At 38.0% G+C, this 23,153-nt stretch overlaps 1 protein-coding gene across 1 annotated transcript in view; it reads right to left on the bottom strand.

Annotated features, from left to right (window-relative positions):
- The window catches only part of LOC145981334 (solute carrier family 23 member 2-like), a 91,244-nt gene extending 69,016 nt beyond the window's left edge, over nucleotides 1-22,228 (bottom strand). The window contains exon 1 of the mRNA XM_083114548.1: nucleotides 21,990-22,228. Coding sequence (XP_082970674.1) covers nucleotides 21,990-22,031 — 42 coding nt within the window. The 5' untranslated portion in view covers nucleotides 22,032-22,228. The remainder of the gene's footprint in view (nucleotides 1-21,989) is intronic.
- Between the last annotated feature and the right edge of the window lie 925 nt (nucleotides 22,229-23,153).

The raw sequence follows: 23,153 nt of genomic DNA, 5'->3' as shown, positions 1-23,153 counted from the left end.
AAGATTCGACGGACCTTGGTCTGCACCCTGTGTCCAGCTCGGTCCAGCTCAAATTACGTCAAAAGTGTTGACCGCACCAGTGTTTGCAACTGCCAAGTTATTTACACCTAATTCAAGTGAGCTGTTTCACAAATTTTACAACCACATTCAATAAATTGACTGCTTTTGAATAAAACTTGGGGTGAAAGTAAAGCTATCTAAAAAGAACTCTCTACTGATATTTACACAGCACAATTAAATCGTATACATTGTACACATGATGAACACAAGAACATGTTTTAAGTTTTATTATTATGACACAAGTGGTGCTCCCAGGATTTTTTGTAGTAGTCTCCTCATTTTGTCACCTTTTCCTGCCTTTGACTTTCCTTTTCTTAGGAATACTGGGCCAAAGGAGGGGGGGGGGGTATGTCTCCCACCAACCCTCCTCCGGCCCTGGGCACGCCTCTGTATGACACTTTATTACTTAAATATTATGTATATACTCTTTCTGCTGTAATTATTCTGATTTCACCGCTTAATTTCTATCTCCAAACTAATACATTTTTCCTTCCCATGAGGGATAAAATGAAGGAAATAGGTTGGTATCACTTTCGGTCGTTTCAGAGATTTCCAAAGTGATCTTGCGTGGATGCTTTCCAGTTGTGGAAAGAGCGTGGGAGTGTCTTCACGTTTTGAGAACCTTGAGGCCCTAAGATTTGTTGAATTGTTCGATAGCGGGAAATTCCCTATATATGCAAAGGAGTTTGGAATTTATTGTGGTGAGTACAGTGGGATCCATGAGTATTACCGTGCAAATTGTCCATGACTATTTTCATTAATTTTTCTCTTACATCCTATGTGTTCTTAACCGATGGATTTTTATGTATAAGGTGCAGAAGTTGTCAACAGCTTGTTTTGAGTTTTCTTTTAATTCTTGAAGCTCTTATTGGATCAAATAAAGTGCAGGAACATGGTGATGGACAATTTGCACGGTAATACTCATGGATCCCACTGTACATCGTCTATGCATGTGTTTCTTTGGTTTGAAATGAAATTTTTAAAGTTTGTGTTTAACTTTTTATTTTAATGTTTGACTCCGAATGCGATTTTTAGGGTGCCCACAAATCCTAAATTACAATCACGCAGTGTAAATTAAATAAATGAGTTATTTTACCTAAATCCGTTTGGTCACCGTTTGTCCACATTAAAAAATTATGAACAAATAAAAGTACTAATAAATAAATAAGAAATTACGTACCCCTTTAGTCGTATGCGGAAAGTTCGCATATGTAAGACGTTTACTACCATACGAATAACGTTACCTGGAATTTCGAAAGTAAATGTGACGTTTGAGGATCATATGGTTTATTTTTAGAACCGTCACTTTATTATGATATTTTGACAAATCCAGCGACCGGGCCAATGAGGCTATAAACCTTTAATCCCCCTCTTGGCGTGCCATTGTACTACATGTTTTGTTGTACTGAAACATTGCTTGCTTCCTTCGTAACACTACGCTTCGCTACTGCCTCACACGATACTTATCAATGTACTTGTCGATAGACTTTTGTTCCAATACGAGGGAAGTTGTAATGGCGGCCGCGTGAGATGTAAACAATGTATCACTTCACATTTTTAAAAGCGGATAACTATTCAACCGAGAGGAATAACGTCTCGTATAAAACGTTATTAGGTACAAAACAATGGCGCTGCTTAAATACATTTACTGTACAGGTATGGTAGAATATTTTAGTTGTTTCAAATGTAAACACAGTGCACTCAGCATAGATGGTATACCTCAAAGCGCCTTTCATGCTGTATACGTTATACATTGCTGGAGTAACACTCGGAAACCACAGACAAAAACGTTCCTTTGCACGCTCACAGATTATCTTCACATGGCGAAACTTTGGTCTGATTGGCTGTTCCACAGAATCCAGTCGAGGAAAGCAAGTAGCAATGGACATTTCCACTTTCACATGAAAAACGTTTTAAATCCATTCATTTTACAGATAATGACACAAACATGAGATGTGCAAAATATCTCGGCGATATTTGTTTCGGTTCTCGAGAAACACGCCTTCAAACACCGCTGAAATTCACCTACTACGTCACGGATTTGAAAACGTCCTCTCCACAGACAGGAGGTCCTCTGACGTCATCACTTAGAAATGCAAGCAGGCGGAGCTTCTGCTCGTCCCGTCAACTTAGCATGAGCCGCGGAAGCGACAGCATATTCACTTGTTACTGCGTAAAACAAGTATCTTACAACTTCCAGCGCAAAAATCTGTGCTCCATTTCTTGGAGATGAATTATGCCCTAGCAGTATAGTAGTATTTACTATATTTCAGCCACTCGGTAGAGGGTTTTCCCATTAGGGTGACAAAGCAAACCTTGTAACAGTCAATGGCTGAACACGTGAACAGCCTTGTTCATTCCAAATACAGGTTAGTTCTGACTGGCAAGAACTTAATGTTATAGGAATGCCTTTTCTGGAATTACAATTATTTTCGTCATAATATTTTCTTCACAATTTTTAAGATAACACTTTTAGAACACACTGGTTTACACGTCAATTTCTGCAATATAAGAGGTGATACGGTATAAAAAGGTACGGTGAGTTTTTAAATTTCCTGCAGTAAATGACAGTTTTCTTCAGTTAATATATATATTGCAAATTTTTGTATTTAGCCTACTTTTACGTCGCTTTTCCGTTCACTTTGTTTAACCGCAACGATGAGAACGCATGGTTAATTTATTATGTATCATCTCTAACATCACATTTCTTCCCTCTTTTGGTTAATCGCTGCAATGAAGATGAATAACTACAAGCAGTATTCGAAGTCGGGGTGCAGGAGTACACCCCCCACACATACACACTACCACCAACTGCACAATCTAAGTATCACCCAACCTGCCATGATAAGAGACGGCCTTTTTCTTCTGTCCCATCTCATTTCGAAAACATTTACTTGTCCCATCTCCTTTTATGAGACGAGACAGAAAATGTCTCGTCTCGTGAGCAACACTAACATTAACAATATAAGCATCCCCCTAGCTGTCCCCAAAGTCTCGAGCAAACATCCTCCCATGTAACAATTTCCAGTTCAATGAAATGTCACTCACAAGGAAACAGTCATGCCCAGGTCGAGAGTCAAACCTGGAACATGCGACTTCCTCAGATAAATCATGAATTTTGTGTATAATAATTACAACGCCAGTTCATTCCTGGTAATTCTGAATCTGCAGTTTGGTTTGCATATTTAAGCAGGATAATATTTAGTTTTCGAGGGCTGTACCGTCGAAACGAGGAGTCAAAAAAAAATATTAAGAAAGTTCTTTTTGTATTTATATTGATAAGCCTTTGCATACGTTGTTAATTCTATATTTTTCTAGACTTGAGACGAGAACGAGAATTGCCCTCCCAAACCGAGACGGATGTTTATGAATTGAGACGAGACTGTCAATGAGACATTTACAAATAAACACGAGACAGACATTTACAATTCTCAACGAGAACGAGACCAAGGCTGCCATGTCTCGTCTCGATAGGATCCTTAGTGGTGAAGTTGTGAACCAACCAATTAATGCGTTTGGGGTAACGAGATGAGGCGGCTTTTTTCGCAGTACAAAATTCAAAATAATTATATCGTACTATTTCAGTATGGGATATTGTTATACACATGGGCGTATATATAGTTCACGGGGGGGAGGGATGGATCAACTTTTGGTATGATTAGGGTTGCTTTATTTCGTAAGTGAAAATCCAGGACACTCACTGCTGGCCGGAAGCTTGTTGGGGAGCATGGGGAGGGGGGGAGGGGATGTTGGACCCGACAAAGTTGTGTGTTTGTAGTCACGAAGTATTGATACTTTTCTGTTCATCTTGTGTCACTACGTTTTTAAGAACCAAATTTCTTTAATATGATTCGAGGGGGGAAAAATAACTGATTTGACAGTTGTAACGTATTTCCGCATTTATTATTACGTAAATTACGTTTACAAGTTTGTCGCTGGCGCTTGTCGCCTGATTGCTCCCAAGTTTGTGTATATGGACCACGTAGTTCGTTGAAATGATACGAGATGGCAGCACTAGGGCTACTTAGAGTAGGTATGACGTAACAGTGTCACCTGATGGACGATTTCCCAGTGGGTTACGGCAGCTCGTAAACTCACTCGACCTTCCATCACGCAACGAGTCAACATGTGCACTACGAGACTGGGAACATTGCGGAATGAACTGCCCCTGCAGACTTTGATTACAGGAGTACACGCAGTGAAGTGCTATGTTTCTTCAATACCCCCCCCCCCACGAAAACTGCGAAGGTTGCCTGCATCAACAGGAATGGTTTCTTCGCCTGCCCGAAGTAGACGATGCTTGGAGAAGAAAGCATGGAGGATGTGCTTGGTGAAGAAAGCACTTAGATGACACTTGGTGAAGATAGCAAAGGAGAATTGGGAAGAGCTCCTCCGGATAGAAGCCAGGATAAATTACGATGGGAAGACGTAATTTGGGACTTCATTTCACGAAGGAAGCCATTTGACCATTTTTGCTGATACGTGGAAAATTGGAAGCCTCGTGCCTAGTACACGTCACATTTCTATACAGGTATGAGTAGTGAACTTTATAGTGCAACGTGTGTGTTTTTGACAAGTACCCATTTTGACCCCTTTGAAAATTGCGTCGAATGCCGAAATAGCACAAGTACGCGTAATTTGATTTTGCAGTCGTACTTTATAGTGTTGGATTACGTGACAGCAAAGAAGTAATCGGAACAATTTGATGGTTTGTAATTTGCCGATAATTTTTGCATTGTGTTACGTAAGGAGGTTACGAGTGACCACCGGATATTAGGATATGTACTTTATGATTAGAAACGGCACGTGTTAAATCCATGACATGCATCTCGTGCTTTTGATACGAATGCAAAAACACGTTATTGGTTGCAAAAAATGTAAATCTGGAAAAATCGGGACAGTCTTGTAGTGCGACTCCCAATATTTTACCTAGCTTACCAATTTGCTTCCCCTTTTTTTACGAGCAACTTATAAAATGATATTATCATTGTAACTGTAAATTGAAGACATGCAACGGTTGATTACGGAATTTTGAAAATTACGCGAGTTTGTTAAAATCGTAATCGACACGATAAGTATAATTGATATAGTATAATATTGAAGTAGTTTTGCTGGTCAAAACGAGAGAAGTAACTTTCGATTGTGCATTGTAGTCAAAGTGAAGGGTTAGTTACACTCCAGCTTAATTGAGGTGTTAGTGATGGTATGAACGAGTCTGTTGAATAAAACCAAAGAAATGTTCTTTAGATACATTGGTATCTCATACTTTCTGTGATATTTATACATATATGTAAGATACCATAAACCAAATAAATTGTTAACGTATAAATTCACGAATATTTAAATTTTGAATTGTTGAGTGGGATATACACATATACAGTGCGATTTGTTGAATTGCCGACTTGCGTAGCTTCGCAAATCCATAATTGTTTGCGTAATTGTTTGATACAATTGTAGACAAGTATACGCACAATAAAAGATATGTTATCAAAAATAAATGCAACTATGAATATTTATTGATATTTGCCAAAAACTTGAAATTGATTATAACATTCAAAAAAGTGTCCAGTATTTCTGCAGGTAGTATGTATTTAGTGATGGTAGAGGGGAGTAGATTGTAAGAATGGATTTGTTATTGTGTGACGCATTTTTGGAAAAGCTGTTTCTTTCTGAAATTATATTAGATGTGAAGTAACTATTCATACAGTAAACTTTATTGTGACGATTATTGGCCCAGTACCAATCAACTTCCAGTATTATTTGAGGCGTCGCGAAAAACGTGGCAAAAGCCTCCAACCCAGTAATTTGTACGTTCTACTGACAAACGCTTACTTAATCTACGGCCTCTCTCATTTGTTTAATTTTATGGTAGCTTGTAAATATCCAGTGAACTAAAGCGAGTAGAACGTTACAAAATTCATGGTACCAGAGCAAGGTTCTTTTACTTGAGCTGCCTACATGTAACATGCACAGTGGAATTTTTTTTGGAGGGGGAAGGGGCAGTCAATTTTTTTTTTTGTTTTGATAATTTTTTTGCCAGAATTAATTTTGATCTTTGGAATTTTGAGATTTTTTTTCCCATTATACATTTGAATTTGACATCAATTATTTCTGCTTTTGACCTTGACGGTTCTAAAACGACATTTGTATAAAGAATATTAGGATTGGTGAGCTAGATTTTTTTTTCCTCATTCAATACCCCCCTTTTTTCCTCCCTTTTTGTACCTTTTGGGAATTTTGTAACGTTAAGACGTGAATTTTTTAATTTGATTTTGGAAATGGTTTTTGCTATTATTTTTGGCCATCATTCTTTAAGATCCCCAACATCAATCCTATTTTATATAAATTTCATTTTTTGATTGTGCATTTGTAATTTTAGGGGGCGTTTTCATTATTCATTTATTCCCTTAAAATTTGCAAAAACGCCACTTCATGAATATCCTCTTAAAGATAACTAAATAGTTTCCTCCCAGGTTAATGCTTCATTTTCCTTGCCAGGACACTTGGTCCAATACTGCTGGAAGAAAAATTCCAGAATGCATACACAACCATAATCATGAGATAGTATTATTCCTTATTGTTGGTTTTAATAAATATTGAAAACTTATATTGAATCTCTCTATAATGTTTTTCATGATTGTTATTATATTTACAATCTAATCAACATTGCCAATGAATTTTACAAATTAAGGCTCTGTTGAGGTTTTGGTAGTATATATATTGAATAACGTGTATCTTATTTTGATTGATTCAGGTATTTCCCATGTATTTTGATGGTGTACACATGTTTATTTACTATGTTATTTGAAAATGTTACAGCATTTATTTATTTAACTTATATTCAGGTTTTCAAAATTTTTCAATTCATAATTACTAAATTCCTCTTGACTATGCCTTCAGGCAGTACGTCATGCTTATATATATATATATTTTTTTGTATGGAAAGAAATTAACTTTTTCAATTAGAGATGCCTTCTTGCTACCTTAGAAAAACTTATTGTGCTTGATGTAAAGTTGCTCATTCCTTTTCCTTTCTTATCATGACTGAAATTAAATTTTTCTCATTCTATCCTATAACTTCTTCTCTTCCTTATTCTAATTTTCCGTTATTTTTTTGTTTCATGTCATTTTCGAGAAAAAATTCGTCCATTAAGAATTGCCGTCCCATCTGGCTTCATATGGAATTGGATCTGCACATCTTTACTTACTTCACGTTCCTTATCAGGCTACTATGTCAACTGAAGCTCTTCGATTCTTAATATCAATATGCAAGAGCCTATTTTTTCATGAAGGCATTGTTTCATATATTAGTGAATTATTTAGATTTCTTGAATTGGAAATTGATGATTTTTCCTTAATCTTAATAGGTTGATAAAATGATGGTATTAATATTTATTGCAAAACTTTTCATTGTCTTACTGTAATCAATTAATCAATAATATTTTTCAACTACCTGATGATATATATTTATGCTCTTTGTAATCTTTTACTTGTATGCGGTGATATGGTAATTCCTAGGAAAAAGGTTTATATTTAAGGGTTTTATAATCGTATAATTATGTGGATGTCGGAAAAAACTTTACTAGTATCATGCCTGGTTTAAAGGAATGTTTATCATTGTTGCTCAGGGATAGGCTCTATTATTTTTTTTTTTTTGCCAGTTGCGGGTGATTTGTAACGTATTTCCGCATTTATTATTACGTAAATTACGTTTACAAGTTTGTCGCTGGCGCTTGTCGCCTGATTGCTCCCAAGTTTGTGTATATGGACCACGTAGTTCGTTGAAATGATACGAGATGGCAGCACTAGGGCTACTTAGAGTAGGTATGACGTAACAGTGTCACCTGATGGACGATTTCCCAGTGGGTTACGGCAGCTCGTAAACTCACTCGACCTTCCATCACGCAACGAGTCAACATGTGCACTACGAGACTGGGAACATTGCGGAATGAACTGCCCCTGCAGACTTTGATTACAGGAGTACACGCAGTGAAGTGCTATGTTTCTTCAATACCCCCCCCCCCCCCACGAAAACTGCGAAGGTTGCCTGCATCAACAGGAATGGTTTCTTCGCCTGCCCGAAGTAGACGATGCTTGGAGAAGAAAGCATGGAGGATGTGCTTGGTGAAGAAAGCACTTAGATGACACTTGGTGAAGATAGCAAAGGAGAATTGGGAAGAGCTCCTCCGGATAGAAGCCAGGATAAATTACGATGGGAAGACGTAATTTGGGACTTCATTTCACGAAGGAAGCCATTTGACCATTTTTGCTGATACGTGGAAAATTGGAAGCCTCGTGCCTAGTACACGTCACATTTCTATACAGGTATGAGTAGTGAACTTTATAGTGCAACGTGTGTGTTTTTGACAAGTACCCATTTTGACCCCTTTGAAAATTGCGTCGAATGCCGAAATAGCACAAGTACGCGTAATTTGATTTTGCAGTCGTACTTTATAGTGTTGGATTACGTGACAGCAAAGAAGTAATCGGAACAATTTGATGGTTTGTAATTTGCCGATAATTTTTGCATTGTGTTACGTAAGGAGGTTACGAGTGACCACCGGATATTAGGATATGTACTTTATGATTAGAAACGGCACGTGTTAAATCCATGACATGCATCTCGTGCTTTTGATACGAATGCAAAAACACGTTATTGGTTGCAAAAAATGTAAATCTGGAAAAATCGGGACAGTCTTGTAGTGCGACTCCCAATATTTTACCTAGCTTACCAATTTGCTTCCCCTTTTTTTACGAGCAACTTATAAAATGATATTATCATTGTAACTGTAAATTGAAGACATGCAACGGTTGATTACGGAATTTTGAAAATTACGCGAGTTTGTTAAAATCGTAATCGACACGATAAGTATAATTGATATAGTATAATATTGAAGTAGTTTTGCTGGTCAAAACGAGAGAAGTAACTTTCGATTGTGCATTGTAGTCAAAGTGAAGGGTTAGTTACACTCCAGCTTAATTGAGGTGTTAGTGATGGTATGAACGAGTCTGTTGAATAAAACCAAAGAAATGTTCTTTAGATACATTGGTATCTCATACTTTCTGTGATATTTATACATATATGTAAGATACCATAAACCAAATAAATTGTTAACGTATAAATTCACGAATATTTAAATTTTGAATTGTTGAGTGGGATATACACATATACAGTGCGATTTGTTGAATTGCCGACTTGCGTAGCTTCGCAAATCCATAATTGTTTGCGTAATTGTTTGATACAATTGTAGACAAGTATACGCACAATAAAAGATATGTTATCAAAAATAAATGCAACTATGAATATTTATTGATATTTGCCAAAAACTTGAAATTGATTATAACATTCAAAAAAGTGTCCAGTATTTCTGCAGGTAGTATGTATTTAGTGATGGTAGAGGGGAGTAGATTGTAAGAATGGATTTGTTATTGTGTGACGCATTTTTGGAAAAGCTGTTTCTTTCTGAAATTATATTAGATGTGAAGTAACTATTCATACAGTAAACTTTATTGTGACGATTATTGGCCCAGTACCAATCAACTTCCAGTATTATTTGAGGCGTCGCGAAAAACGTGGCAAAAGCCTCCAACCCAGTAATTTGTACGTTCTACTGACAAACGCTTACTTAATCTACGGCCTCTCTCATTTGTTTAATTTTATGGTAGCTTGTAAATATCCAGTGAACTAAAGCGAGTAGAACGTTACACAGTCTCAGTGCAGTTTCTTATCGCAGAAATTCCGAAACTATCAGGAAATTGCAGATATTGGTCTGCAGTCCCATCTGGTGTGTGGAATTACGAAATTTCCTTCCTATCCGTATCCCGTCCTATACGTCTCTAATTTAAGAGAATGAAATAATTCCGGAATTTTTTATGAACAAGCGGATAGGACAAGGAAACTGGTAATTTTAGTGAACCAAAAAAGAGGGGGGTTGGACCCGTTGAATCCCCCTTAAATACGTCCATGGTTATACATATTACTTCCTTGTAATAATTATACATAAACTAAGTATAGATATGTACTGTGCAACTAATGTAATCTTCTCAGTGTATTTTATCTGCACAAGAATAGTTGATCATAATTTGCGCAACAGAAATGGAACACAAACTGAAATTGCTTTATGGAAAAGAAAGTTAAATAGGCTTTATAAATAAAGTGAAGAATGTGAAAATTCCTATTTTGCACTACATAGGTTACGGTAAATATCGATATATATATATATATATAAGTTTAAAAAATATTTTTGAGTGTCTGGTCAGCAACCAATTTTATAAGCAATATTTTTCGCATGGCCTGAGAACACACACGCAACTGAACCCTTCCATTTACCTTGCACGTGAGCAGCACGGATATTTCATAGAAGAATGATCATTACAATGCATAGCTTTCCTTTCTCCTATCGCTCCTTCTTCCAGTTTTTAAATCGGTACAGATTGTAAAACTGCTGCACGTGTTCGTTCACCGTGGGCTACCCATCCGGAACTGGACGCTCGAAGCAGACGACAAACGAGCTCTCCCTAAGGAGTGACGTAGTAACATGGCGGCGGCGTGTTTTCAGCGCAACGCTAGCCTCGCAACTTTGGAAGTCTCGTTTCTGCCTTAAACTGAACGCAGAGAAACGCGAGAACTTGCAGGGGTCATTTTTCCAGGGTGTAGTTTTTAAAATTGTTGTAAAAAAAATTGAGTGGAAATGTCCATTAGAACATGTCCTATTCTTCCAAACCAGTCAAGCAGTCAGCCAGGCGGCCATAATTGCCACCTAGAAAGTTAGTTCAGTACCAACTAGGGCATTCCTACTAGAAATCCAGTTCCGTGTGATAGGGGCTTTAATAAAGTTGAAGAAATTCTGATCAAAGTTTCATCTTGCCCAAGTAAAAATGACTCAAGTTATTATTTAAATGGATTAACAAAACCTACCATTACTTTTAATTTCCATCTTGTTGAAGTAAAAGACATTGAAAGAGTAATAATTAAAATGAGGGAGCTATTTTACAATACTGGATAATTCCCCGATTTCGTTCATATTTCGCATACTTAATAATTTAAGGCTCCTAATCACGAATCTGCAGTTAAAATTTGGCGCTCACGTGTAAAACTTGCAAATTAAGGGGGTCCGTGACCGCAACCGACAATGCACAATTGCTCATTATTTATCGCAAGATTTTGCTTTTCGAATACTTAAAGAACGAAATATATATTCCTGATATAAAGCCCCTATCACACGGAACTGGATTTCTAGTAGGAATGCCCTAGTTGGCGTTGAACTCACTTTCTAGGTAGCAATCATGGCTGACTGCTTGACTGCTTTGGAGGAATAGGACATGTTCTAATTGCTACTTGCTTTCCTCGACTGGATTCTGTGGAACACCATCTATGCTGAGTGCACTGTGTTTACATTTGAAACAACTAAAATATTCTTCCATACGTGTACAGTAAACGTCGTAAAGTATGTATTTAAGCAGCGCCATTGTTTTGTACCTAATAACGTTTTATACGAGACGTTATTCCTCTCGGTTGAATAGTTATCCGCTTTTAAAAATGTGAAGTGATACATTGTTTACATCTCACGCGGCCGCCATTACAACTTCCCTCGTAAGGGAACAAAAGTCTATCGACAAGTAATCTGATAAGTTTCGTGTGAGGCGAAAACTAGCAAATTGGTAGCCAGTCCAACGCCAACTAGGGCATACCTACTGGAAATCCGGTTCCGTGTGATGCGCGCTGTACTACAACCCCAAATTTTAACTATGTTTGCCTAACATAACCTTGCCGTGCATGGTTTGTGGGGCTATTCGAGAATGGTTCGTGGGGCTACCTGTGCATCGTTAGAGAGGTTTAATGCTAATTTCGACCAGGCACCTTAAATAAATGTCAGTTTCGTAGCACTTGAGCGACAAATTTCAACCACAGAATCGTGATCAAGTGTCCTAAATTAGTGAGCAAATGTCCCCGTATTATTCGAATTATTAACGAAATTATGCGTTTTTTTTTTGTTTTTTGTATTTTAAATTGCAACCTTCTACACGTTATTTTGCAAGTTCCACACCTGAGCGCCAAATTTTAACTGCAGATACGTGATTAAGAGGTCTAAATTAGTGAGTATGCGAAATATGAAAGAAATCGGGGAATTGTCCGATATTGTAAAATCATACCAAAATGAGTAGTAGTAGATGTGAGGATATTTATAACTTAAGCTCCATCATATTGAAATATGGACTAAATTTTATAAAGGAACCTTTAACTCATATTATAAATTCATGTATTATTGGGTGTATTTTCCCTGAAGATTTCAAGTTAGTAAAAAAGTGATACCCATATTTAAAACGGGTAATAAGTCTTTTCCTGATAGTTACAGACTTATTTCATTGCTTCCAGTCGTCTCAAAAGTTTTTGAGATTGTCCTAAATAATCAGATTGTTGATTATTTTGAACAAAATAAGTTGTTTAGTAACTCTCAATTTGGCTACAGAACTGGGCTTGGTACTGTTAAGGCTGCTGTCTTATTCTTGAAAAATTGTATATTAGTGCTAGACACAAGAGGAGTAATACCTCTTTAAAAAAACCTTGGTCCATCTGGCTCCGGATGGTAGCACCTTGTAAAGGCCCCTTGCCAGGGTTACGGCGAAGACCTCAACGGCTGGTGCGGCGGACGTAGCTAGGTTGATAAGTTTGGGGGGGCCCAAACGTAAGATATTTTCTATCAAACTATTATAAATTAACAAACTATTTATACACCATATAGGCCTATACTGTATACATACATTATATATTTAGTCTTGGAAAGGAAAGGAGCAAGAGCCTCCTCGGTGGCGCATGGTAGCATCGTCGCCTGGTAATCAAAGGGTACCGGGTTCGATACCCGGTGGATGCTCGTAGTGGTTCGGATCCCACTTTACACTGTAGAACCAGTCCCGATTAGCCTTACCGTGCATAAAGTGGACTTAAAACAACAACTCAATTAATCAATAAATTGGAAAGGAACATCATTTTCTTCTGTAGCTCCCACAGTCTACGGATATACTCTCGCGAAATCCACAGACATTATTCGGGAAACTAAATTCAGAATAAACTCATTAACTTAATGGCTGTTACACCAAGAACAATGTTATTTAGTCTTTAGGTTTGTAAATTTGCTCGAAGAAAATTGAGAAGTAGATAAAACCCTTTTCCATGGTTTTAGATATAAAATGCTGGAACCAGGTTTACAAGTATGTGCAAATATGAAATGTGTGCGTAATGAGTTCAATCTAGATTTCTCATGTATACAGTTCATACTGGAATCGAATGTGGTATGTCTTAGTTCAAGGCGACCGCGTTAAGCACTATTCTAAAGGGCGGACCCGAGTCTTCTATGGCATCTGATTGTTCACTTGGGAAATGATGACGATAAGAAATTAATTATATGCACACGTCTAATTTCTTAAAATTAATCTTATTTGTGTGTGGAAAACTGAATATATGATGGCACTGGATAAAACAAATTTCCCACACGCTCAAAAGATTACGCTCTCGTCTTTGGTTCGGCAGGTTCAACAAGGGGTCCCGGGTTCAATTTTCTATGGAGGCACATAGTAGTTCGGATCTCACTTTAAACTGTAGATCCAGTCCCGATTAGCCTTACTGTGCATAAAGTAGACTTAAAACACCAGTTCAATTAATCAATCAATTGAAAGGTTCAAGGTTCGATCCCTGGTGGTCCGGCCTGTAGCCAGAATTTGATTTGGGAAGGGGGTTATCCCTTATCGCCAGCCACCATCTAAAGGCGAAAAGGTTGGGGGCTGAAGATGAATTTCTTGGTATATTGCAACTAACCATATACAAGATGTTTAATCCTGTTAATGAAGTAAATTTAATTACTACTATACATAAATAAAATCAGATATTTGTAGGATTTCGGGAAAGGACTGCAGCCCCCGAGTCCCTTCCCTGGGTACGTGCCTGCTTGTGTTAGTTCCAAAATGTCTGTGCTGTTCCAACATCGTGAGGACAATTTGGGAAATACTTGAAAGCGATATGGAAGCAAATTCTTCTCTCGAAACTATGGGACTCGATGTGATGACCACGAGCAACCGAATGAAAGAACTCTACGCAGGCCTTGTCCCTCAATATTAATTTTACTGACAAATTGTAAGTTTTTCTGGGCCTCCTCGATGACGCAGTGGTACCGTCGCCACCTTGTAATCAAGGGGTCCCGGGTTCGATACCCGGTGGAGGCACATAGTGGTTCGGATCCCCGATTAGCCTTACTGTGCATAAAGTGGACTTAAAACACGAACTTGATAATTGTAAGGTTTTAGAAGACCCAAACATGGCTTTTTATGCATCGTACAATTTTGCTTCTTTTCACCCTACTTTTACAGTTTTTCTTCCTAAGAATTCCACTGAGTATAACACGCTACGAAACTAGAGGTCCAAGGTTCGGCATTCCTTGGGCTCTTCATTCATCCTCATCGTCGCATTTAACCCGAGAGGTAGAAAAGCGGCGTAATATAGAAGTATATAAATGATTGATTTGGTTTATTTTACTTCGCTTTTCTTACACTTTTTGGCTAATCGTGAAGATGAAGATGAAAATGAGTGATGTGAAATTGATGAGAGGACCATCATAAAGAAGACACACACGCAGTTCGGGATTCGAACCCAGGACCCCTGGAATCGTAGTGCACATTGTTAACCATAGCACAACAAATAGAAACAGAAAATGGTTGATAAGTAATTTGCTTCTCCATAACTCATGATTATATTATATAACTATTATTCGCTGTATGACTAGGGATTAATTAAATTTGTATGTCTAGCCAATCTTGCCCCGCATTTGCAGGTGGAGGCTAAATGAAGAAAAATCACAGAAAGTCAGAAATATATACAAATTTTGTAACATAATACTTATAGAGCATGCAGACGGCTGTAAATAAAATTCCTACATGCCTAGTTTTCTTCCTTAATTGAAATGTGGTTCATTCTTCATTATACATGAGTGTCACGAGCCGGAAATAAAATGCTGTGTAATCAAAAACGCCAGCAGTCCCCGGGTGACGAGAGGTCGCCGCGAGAGTCTTGATCGAGGGAGCGAAGCGCGAAGTGTGTTGCGAGTGACAGTGTTAAGTCGGTCCATTTAAAAGGTTTGGGCGAACCCACTGGGGACACCTTCGATGGACCGATGGAGCGCCACGTCGTGACTCAGCCGAGGAACCGCGGAGGAAATCAGGTACAGTGGTGACACTTTGGGTTTTATCATTGTCAGTGTTTAGATATCTTGCTGGCTCGTGCGTAATCTCTCCCCCCCCCCCTCACTTGTGCGATTCTATTAAATATTGGTAAGGAGCAATGAGCGTAATTTATTCCATTCTTCATACACACATCCTCTCGCAGCCAAGCAGTTTAAGCCGGCGAACGGCCTAAACGTAACACTGACAATGATAAAACCCAAAGTGTCACCACTGTACCTGATTTCCTCCGCGGTTCCTCGGCTGAGTCACGACGTGGCGCTCCATCGGTCCATCGAAGGTGTCCCCAGTGGGTTCGCCCAAACCTTTTAAATGGACCGACTTAACACTGTCACTCGCAACACACTTCGCGCTTCGCTCCCTCGATCAAGACTCTCGCGGCGACCTCTCGTCACCCGGGGACTGCTGGCGTTTTTGATTACACAGCATTTTATTTCCGGCTCGTGACATGAGATCAGCCACCCTGGAAGTCGAACCCAGTATCTTGTGTGGTAGTCAAACTCTTTTAGAATGCCAATATGTTGGACATTTGGTCGATCAGTCGATCCTGATCCATTGTTTCCAGAGGAAGACAATCTGGCAGCTTATCATTCGACATTTCACTCGCGATGTAGGAAAACGAGATCACAAACACTTCGTGATTCTATCTTCTCGCGTTTACAGAAGTTAACCACCGATCAGACCACAAACCCTACTTCAAACTATCTGACAGATATCAATTGTTCACCAAATCAACAGATGAACCGACCGCTTCGATGTTTCTCCGAATTTTCAGAAAGTGGCCTTTCCCCTCCTTTGCAGGGCAGGTCATTAGCAGGAGGGTTGAGTGCATGTAAGAAGAACCGCTATGTCATTCATTCCCGTGCCGAAAAAGGGACAAGCAATAGAATTATGTTCTTGGAATTTGAAACGCATGGGGATATCTTTTCTGAACCATAAAATAATGAACCCAGAAAGTTATAGCCACCCGCAACTAAATCTTCCTGTTTGTGTCGTCCTTTCGGTGCCCATGGTGCCAGTGCAGGGCCAAACGAAGAGAAAGTGTGGGTTTTGGGGGGATCCTGGATCTGGTGTGCAGCAGGGAGAAAAATTGCATTTTTAATAGGTGTCAGATTTCCCTGACCGGGGTGGACCACAAAACCAATAACTGCATACGTCTGTTTGTGTTCAACAAGCAAGAAAGAGGGAAATAAGAAAGAAATGAGTTGCTTGGGTTCGTGCTACTGAAAATTGAAGAAGTGTTTCAAACTGCTTGCAAAATTTACTGAAGAATTATTTTGCAATATTTGTCATCAAAGTAAAATTTCCAGCAAATACAGAACAGTTTCCCGGGGCCACGTGGACTTTTGTCGGGGCCAGTGCACCCGCGTGCACCCCTAACGACGTCCCTGTGCGGCGGAGAAGGCGAAAGAGGCAACCCTCCCTATTGGGGTTGAATAAAAAGAGAACCACTGCCTTGTGGTGAAGAGGGATCTTCAAAGACTAAGGGAGACAACCCTGACAGAAAACTTCAGGTGACAGCCCCACCACCAAGCTCAGGTGCAGTAGGCCAATAACCTACACATCTTAAATTGCTTTATTAAAGAAACTAAAGTGAAACGAAACCGGACGGATGCTTTGACGACAACCTTTGATGTTAAAAGGAAAACGAATATAGGATGTTGGAATATCAGAACTTTGAAAGAAAGTTCAAAACTAAAACAAGTGGAAAGAGAAATGAAAAAATACAAACTAGAAATTCTTGGGTTGAGTGAGGTGAGATGGGTAGACTTTGGTGAAATAACAACACAAGAAGGAAATACAATTTTGTACTCAGGACAAATAGGAGACAATGCAGAACACAGGAATGGCATAGGGATACTCCTAAACAGACTGGCAAAGAAGAGCCTAATAGAATGGAAACCTATCTCCGACAAAATTATTACAGCTAGGCTTAGAACTCGCTTTAGAAATATAACTACAATACAATGCTATGCTCCCACAGAGACGACAGAATTTGAGAGGAAAGATGAATTTTACCAACAACTAAATGACGCAATAAAAATTGTGAAGAAGAGAGATATTTTGATCCTCATGGGTGACATGAATGCCAAGGTAGACTCGGAAAATAAAGGATTGGAACATATAATGGAGAAACATGGTTTGGGAGAGATAAACGATAATGGAGAAAGATTGGTAAACCTATGTGCACGAATTGGTCATTGGAAGAACAATCTTCCCTCATAAAAACTGTCACAAAGTAACTTGCGTTTCATCAGATAGTATTACAGTAAACCAAATAAACCATATAACAATAAGCAGGAAGTTTAGGAGATCGCTATTGGATGTAAGAAATAAAAGAGGAGTAGATGTAGCCAGTGACCATCATCTTGTGGTAGCCAAATTTAAGATAAAAATAATGTCAAAATCCAAGAAGTTTGAAGGAAGAAAAAAAGAAAACTAATGTTCAAAGATTGACAGAGAAAGAAAAACAAAAGCAATATAAATTAGAAATAAATAATAGATTCCAAGATCTCTCGGAAAGTACACAGTATGAACCAGATATTGAAACAAATTGGGAAAATGTGAGAGAATCTACTTTGAAACTGGACAGAAGGTACTTGGAATTAGAAATCAACTACAAAAAGACTGGATGTCTGATGACACTTGGGAAGTATAACAAATAGGAAACAAGCAAAACAAACAAACAAAAAAAAACAAAGTAGAACAAGATTACAGAAAGCAGCAGCCCAAACAGAGTACTCGGAAATAGATAAAAAGGTGAAGAGATGTGTGAGGAGAGATAAGAGGAAATGGGTAGAGGACTTAGCACAAAATGCAGAAGAGGCAGAAAAGAGACGTGACTTAAAACAGTTATATGATATAACTGAAAAATTATCCAGAAAAGCATTCAGGAATAGTAAACCGGTGAGAGATAGAAATGGAAATCTATTGCTAACCCAAGAACAACAAATGGAAAGATGAAATAATATTTTTCAGACATATTGATTAGAGATGGGAAAAGAGAAGAAGAAACTTGTAACCGAACAAGAACAGAAGGAAATAGAAAAGTTACCAAAATTAAATTAGGGCCCCCAACTAGAGCAGAAGTTAGACTAGCAATAAAACAAATTAAGAATGGCAAGGCTCCTGGAATGGATAACATAAATCCGAAACTAATTAAAGCTAATGTGGAAACTTCCATTGATCTATTACAACCGATGTTAGAGAAAATATGGAATGAAGAAAAAGTTCCATTAGAATGGAGAGAAGGTTTAATGTAAAGCTACCAAAAAAGGGAGATACAACTAACTGCAAAAACTGGAGGGTAATTACTTTGCTAAGTATACCAAGCAAGATACTATCAAGAATAATCTTAAATAGAGTGAAAGATGTTGTAGAATCAAGACTGAGGAAAGAACAAGCTAGTTTCCGCAGACAATGTAATTGTGTCGATTTAATAAATACTCTTAAGAATAATTCTGGAACAAAACAGTGAATGGCAATCCACCTTGTATCTTACATTCATCGATTTTGAAAAGACTTTTGACTCACTAAATAGAAGAGTCATGTGGCAGACACTAGCAGACTATGGTATTCCAACGAAGATATTAAACCTAATGAAAGATATGTACGAAGATTTCAGGTGCAAAATCCTACATGAAGGACAGCTTACAGAATACATAGATGTTACAAATAAAGTGAGACAGGGCTGCATTCTATCTCCGACAATATTTCTGCTAGTACTAGATACAGCAATGGGTTGCAGGAAAAGAGGAATACAATGGGAACTCAAAGATAGACTAGAAGATTAAGATTTTGCGGATGAATCTGCTTATTAGCTCACAGACTTAGCGACATGAAGGAGAAACTAAAAAGACTACAGAAGGAAGCAAAGATAGCAGGAATCACTATTAATGCGAACAAGACTAAAGAAATGAGAGTCAATGCAAGAGGAAAAGAAAAATTGAATGTTTGTCATGAGCTGGTTAAACAAGTAGAGTCATTTACATACTTAGGAAGTGTCATAACAAAAGAAGGAGGTTCAGATGAAGACATACAAAATAGAATCAAGAAAGCCAATGTGGCATTTATACAACTGTATCCCATTTGGAAAACCTGCAATGTTTCTAGAAACACAAAAATAAGGATTTTCAATACAAATGTAAAATCAGTTTTACTGTATGCTTGCGAAACATGGAAAACCACACAAGCTAACATGAAAAGGATACAAACCTTTTATTAATCGCTGTCTCAGGCGTATCCTCAATATAAAATGGCCAGAAATAATATCAAATGAAGAACTATGGAGAGAAACTAAACAACAGCCAATTGCAACCCAAATAAAAAGAAGAAAATTAAGTTGGTGAGGACACACTTTACGAAAACCAACTGGAGCAATAGAGAAAGCAGCCTTAGACTGGAACCCCCAAAGAACCCGGAAAATAGGACGTCCGAAGAAGACATGGAAGAGAACAGTAGAACAAGCAGCAAAAGAAAAACATGGTGAGAGGTCAAGGAGTTGGCACGTCGCAGAGCCAAATGGAGGTATTTCACTGAAGCCCTATGCTCCTGATAGAGCAAAAGGAATGAAGTCAAGTAAGTCAAGTCAGTAAAAAAGCTGTTAATGTGAAACTGTCCAAAGCTTTCGCTACTGTATATATATATATATATATATATATCTTCTGCTAAAAAAGTTAAGATTTTATGGTTTTGGGGCTGGAGCTCTGTCACTTTTGCAATCATATCTAAGTGGGAAATCTCAGAGAGTAGTTTTTGAAGAAAAGGAGTCAAATTTCCCTGTTAAACATGGAGTACCTCAAGGATCTATTCTGGGCCCTATTGTTTTTATTATTTACATAAATGATTTGCCATATAACATTTCAACACCCTTGGTTAGTAGTTACCTATTTGCTGATGATATCAATATCTGTTTTAACTCAGATTGTAATTATCTTTAAAGGTCCTCATTAAAATCTACTTCTGATATTGTTGAGGACTGGTGTACTGCTAACTTGCTTTGCATAAACACTGATAAGATCCAAAACTTGGAACTTACATATAATAGTAACAATCATAATACAGAGCATGAAAAGAATTCTGTCACCTTTTTGGGATTTTTAATAGATAATCATTTGGAATGGGAGGATCATATCAGTAGAGTTGAATCCAGAGTTAGCAAAGGGGTTTATTAATGCGTAGGTTAAGATTGTGTGTAAACTTTGATGTTCTAAGAACTGTTTATTATGCACAGATACTCAGTCACTTATGCTATAGTACCCTACTTTGGGGTCATCAACCTTCGATAAAAGGTTATTAAAATTGCAAAAGATATGTGTAAGATTTATGTGTGGTCTTCCCGTGATCACTGTAAGTTAAGTTTCGTTAGACTAAGTATTATGACAGCTCCTGCTATCTTTGTATTCCAATGCCTGCTTTATATAAAAGAAAACATTCACATTTATGAGGAGTTATAGGGTGTTCGCATACCTATCAAACCAGAAATAGGAATTGTTTAGATGTAATTACAACAAGACACAAAAAACCTTTTAATACATATCGGTTAAGTTTCACAATGCTCTCCCTTTGTCTTTAAGGCAACTGCCCTTTTTAAAATTCAAAAGAAAACTGCAAAAAATATTGACTAATTGCGAGGATGAGATGATGAAATTGATGAAGGGATAGTCACAGATAACGCCTAGGCCAGGACTCGAACCCGGGACCCCTGGGGGTCGTAGCGCGATGTGCTAACCACTCCACCAGTCGGCCGTCCCCAGTCACGACAATATCCCTTTTGGAACACCTTTCCATTGGCGCAGTTAAAACTAGAGAACGGATTCTTATGTTCTAAAATTTATGGTTAATTTAGTCGTTTTAGATCCTATAGAACTTCAGTAGAGGGGTGCTATGTAGAGGAAACGCAAATGTCTAGCATACGTCCAGGAACGTATCTAAAAATATATTTGGGAGGGGCGAGGGCCCGAACTAAGTGTCTCAGAAATAATAATGTATGAATTAAAATTAAATTACACCTTCATTAAAATATCAAAATTAATTAATATTGCATTGTTATTATTACATGAATAGGTTAAAAGATGGTATGAGAATAGAGATACAACAGCACATATTCATTTTCTATCTTACGTGTAGTTAACATCGTCAAAACTTGTATCGAAGCAAGTGTTCTGGCAAGGAAATTGGTGTCAAATAGCCAAGAATTAAATATTTATTTAATGAAAAAGGATGGTAGCTCCAGTTGACGGAAAGTGAAGTTCCTGATTAATATTTTATGCTTATTATTATAAGTAGTAGTGTACATAAATCTTCTTTGGTACTGTCCTTATAATCCCAATATAATTCTTGCTTTACAATAAGTTTAGAGGAAATAAATATCCAAACAGTAGGCGAATTGTCCATCACGATTGTCATTCAGTCTGTATTGCACAATATGATGATAATGAATTGAAATAAAGACGTCAATAAGCAGAGGGCAATGCCTGTTTCGAAAATTTGCCTACCATTATCTTTGTCGTTGACTGTACAACAAATGTTAAACAAGTACATTTTCATTATTTAATGTTAACTCCTGGTAAGTCGTTCGGGGGTCCTAGACCCCCTGTACCCTCGTCTAAATACGTCCTTGCATACGTCTAGGGCGTAAAAAAAGAAAAGGAAGGTATGGAACTAGAAATCATTTCCATAGTAATAACAAGCCTACTTACCTCCTTCTGCATTTCTATGACTTCTTGCTCTGTCGATGACATTTCCGACCCTAAGTAATTATAAGAGAAGGGTCGTGGGCACACGCAATGCTGAGTCCTTGATACGCACAATCAGCCTAGCCTGCGTAGAGAGAATTCACATCACAACGCAGCTAATACGGCAAAAGTATCGAAGCTACCACAAGATCCTACAAAAGACACCGGCACTGCAAGGAATGTGCCTAGAAGAAAGAGCAGTTGCCACCGAAATCTTCTCAACATTTTCTTTATCAACTGTTTACAGAGGGCTTACCCCGAAACGGGAAGAGTGTGGGGAGTTTAATTGTCTCGTAACCACTGTAAATTATTTTCCGTATGAAAATATTGCATTTAGCCTTATCTGTGGCAGTTTTTACTCGCTCGCTTCTAGGCTTTAGGTAGGTGTCCTTGATGTTATATATCTTCCCCGATTCATTTGAGATGATATGACGCCAAGGTTTTTCTTGATATCCACAACGACGTCGTTTGACTAAACCTACGTTTCAGAACTCTCACTATGACGGAATACAGATTGGCCATTTTCTATCTCAACGATAAGGCTGCAACAAAAAATTGAGAAACTCGTATAAAGACAGTCACGGTGTGATATTCTCCATTAGGGGAGAAGTTCCAGTCTCATACATACGAGATCCAATTGAAAAACCTAATTTGAATTTGTGTTTTATCTACTAAATTTCTGCATGTACTATTGCACAAGTTTGTTGCATTTTAGCAGAGAACCTTTGCTGGTCTACAAATATTTTCAAGTCTGAGTTAGTACCGTACAATCTCCCGATCGTTTATATTAAGGGATCGGAGATAGGCTATGTGAAGCCTGATATTCGAAGTTATTTGGCTGCGAGAGGTGTATCGTAAGAGGGGGTATAGCTCTGAAAAGCTACGTCTATACTTAACCAAGCAAGGGGGCTAGCCCCGTGAAATAAGAACTACACTCACGATTAACTTTAAACACTACAATTGACTGGTCTGGCAAGGGTGTGAGAAAATGAAAGACAAGGATAGAGGAACGTTCGTTACCTGTAGATCTGGAAGTGACGATCGACTCGCTGGTTCGTTGATGAAACTCTCCTGAAATAAAACTCCTTTCCGATATTGTACTACTCCTCGCTGTAACTCCTTTTGTAA

This window comes from Lepisma saccharinum, chromosome 29 (genome assembly GCF_977018435.1).
Source record: "Lepisma saccharinum chromosome 29, izLepSacc3.1, whole genome shotgun sequence".
NCBI classification, from domain to species: Eukaryota; Metazoa; Arthropoda; class Insecta; order Zygentoma; family Lepismatidae; genus Lepisma; species Lepisma saccharinum.
Note: the sequence above shows the minus strand (reverse complement) of the source record. Positions and strands in the feature narration are given on the sequence as shown.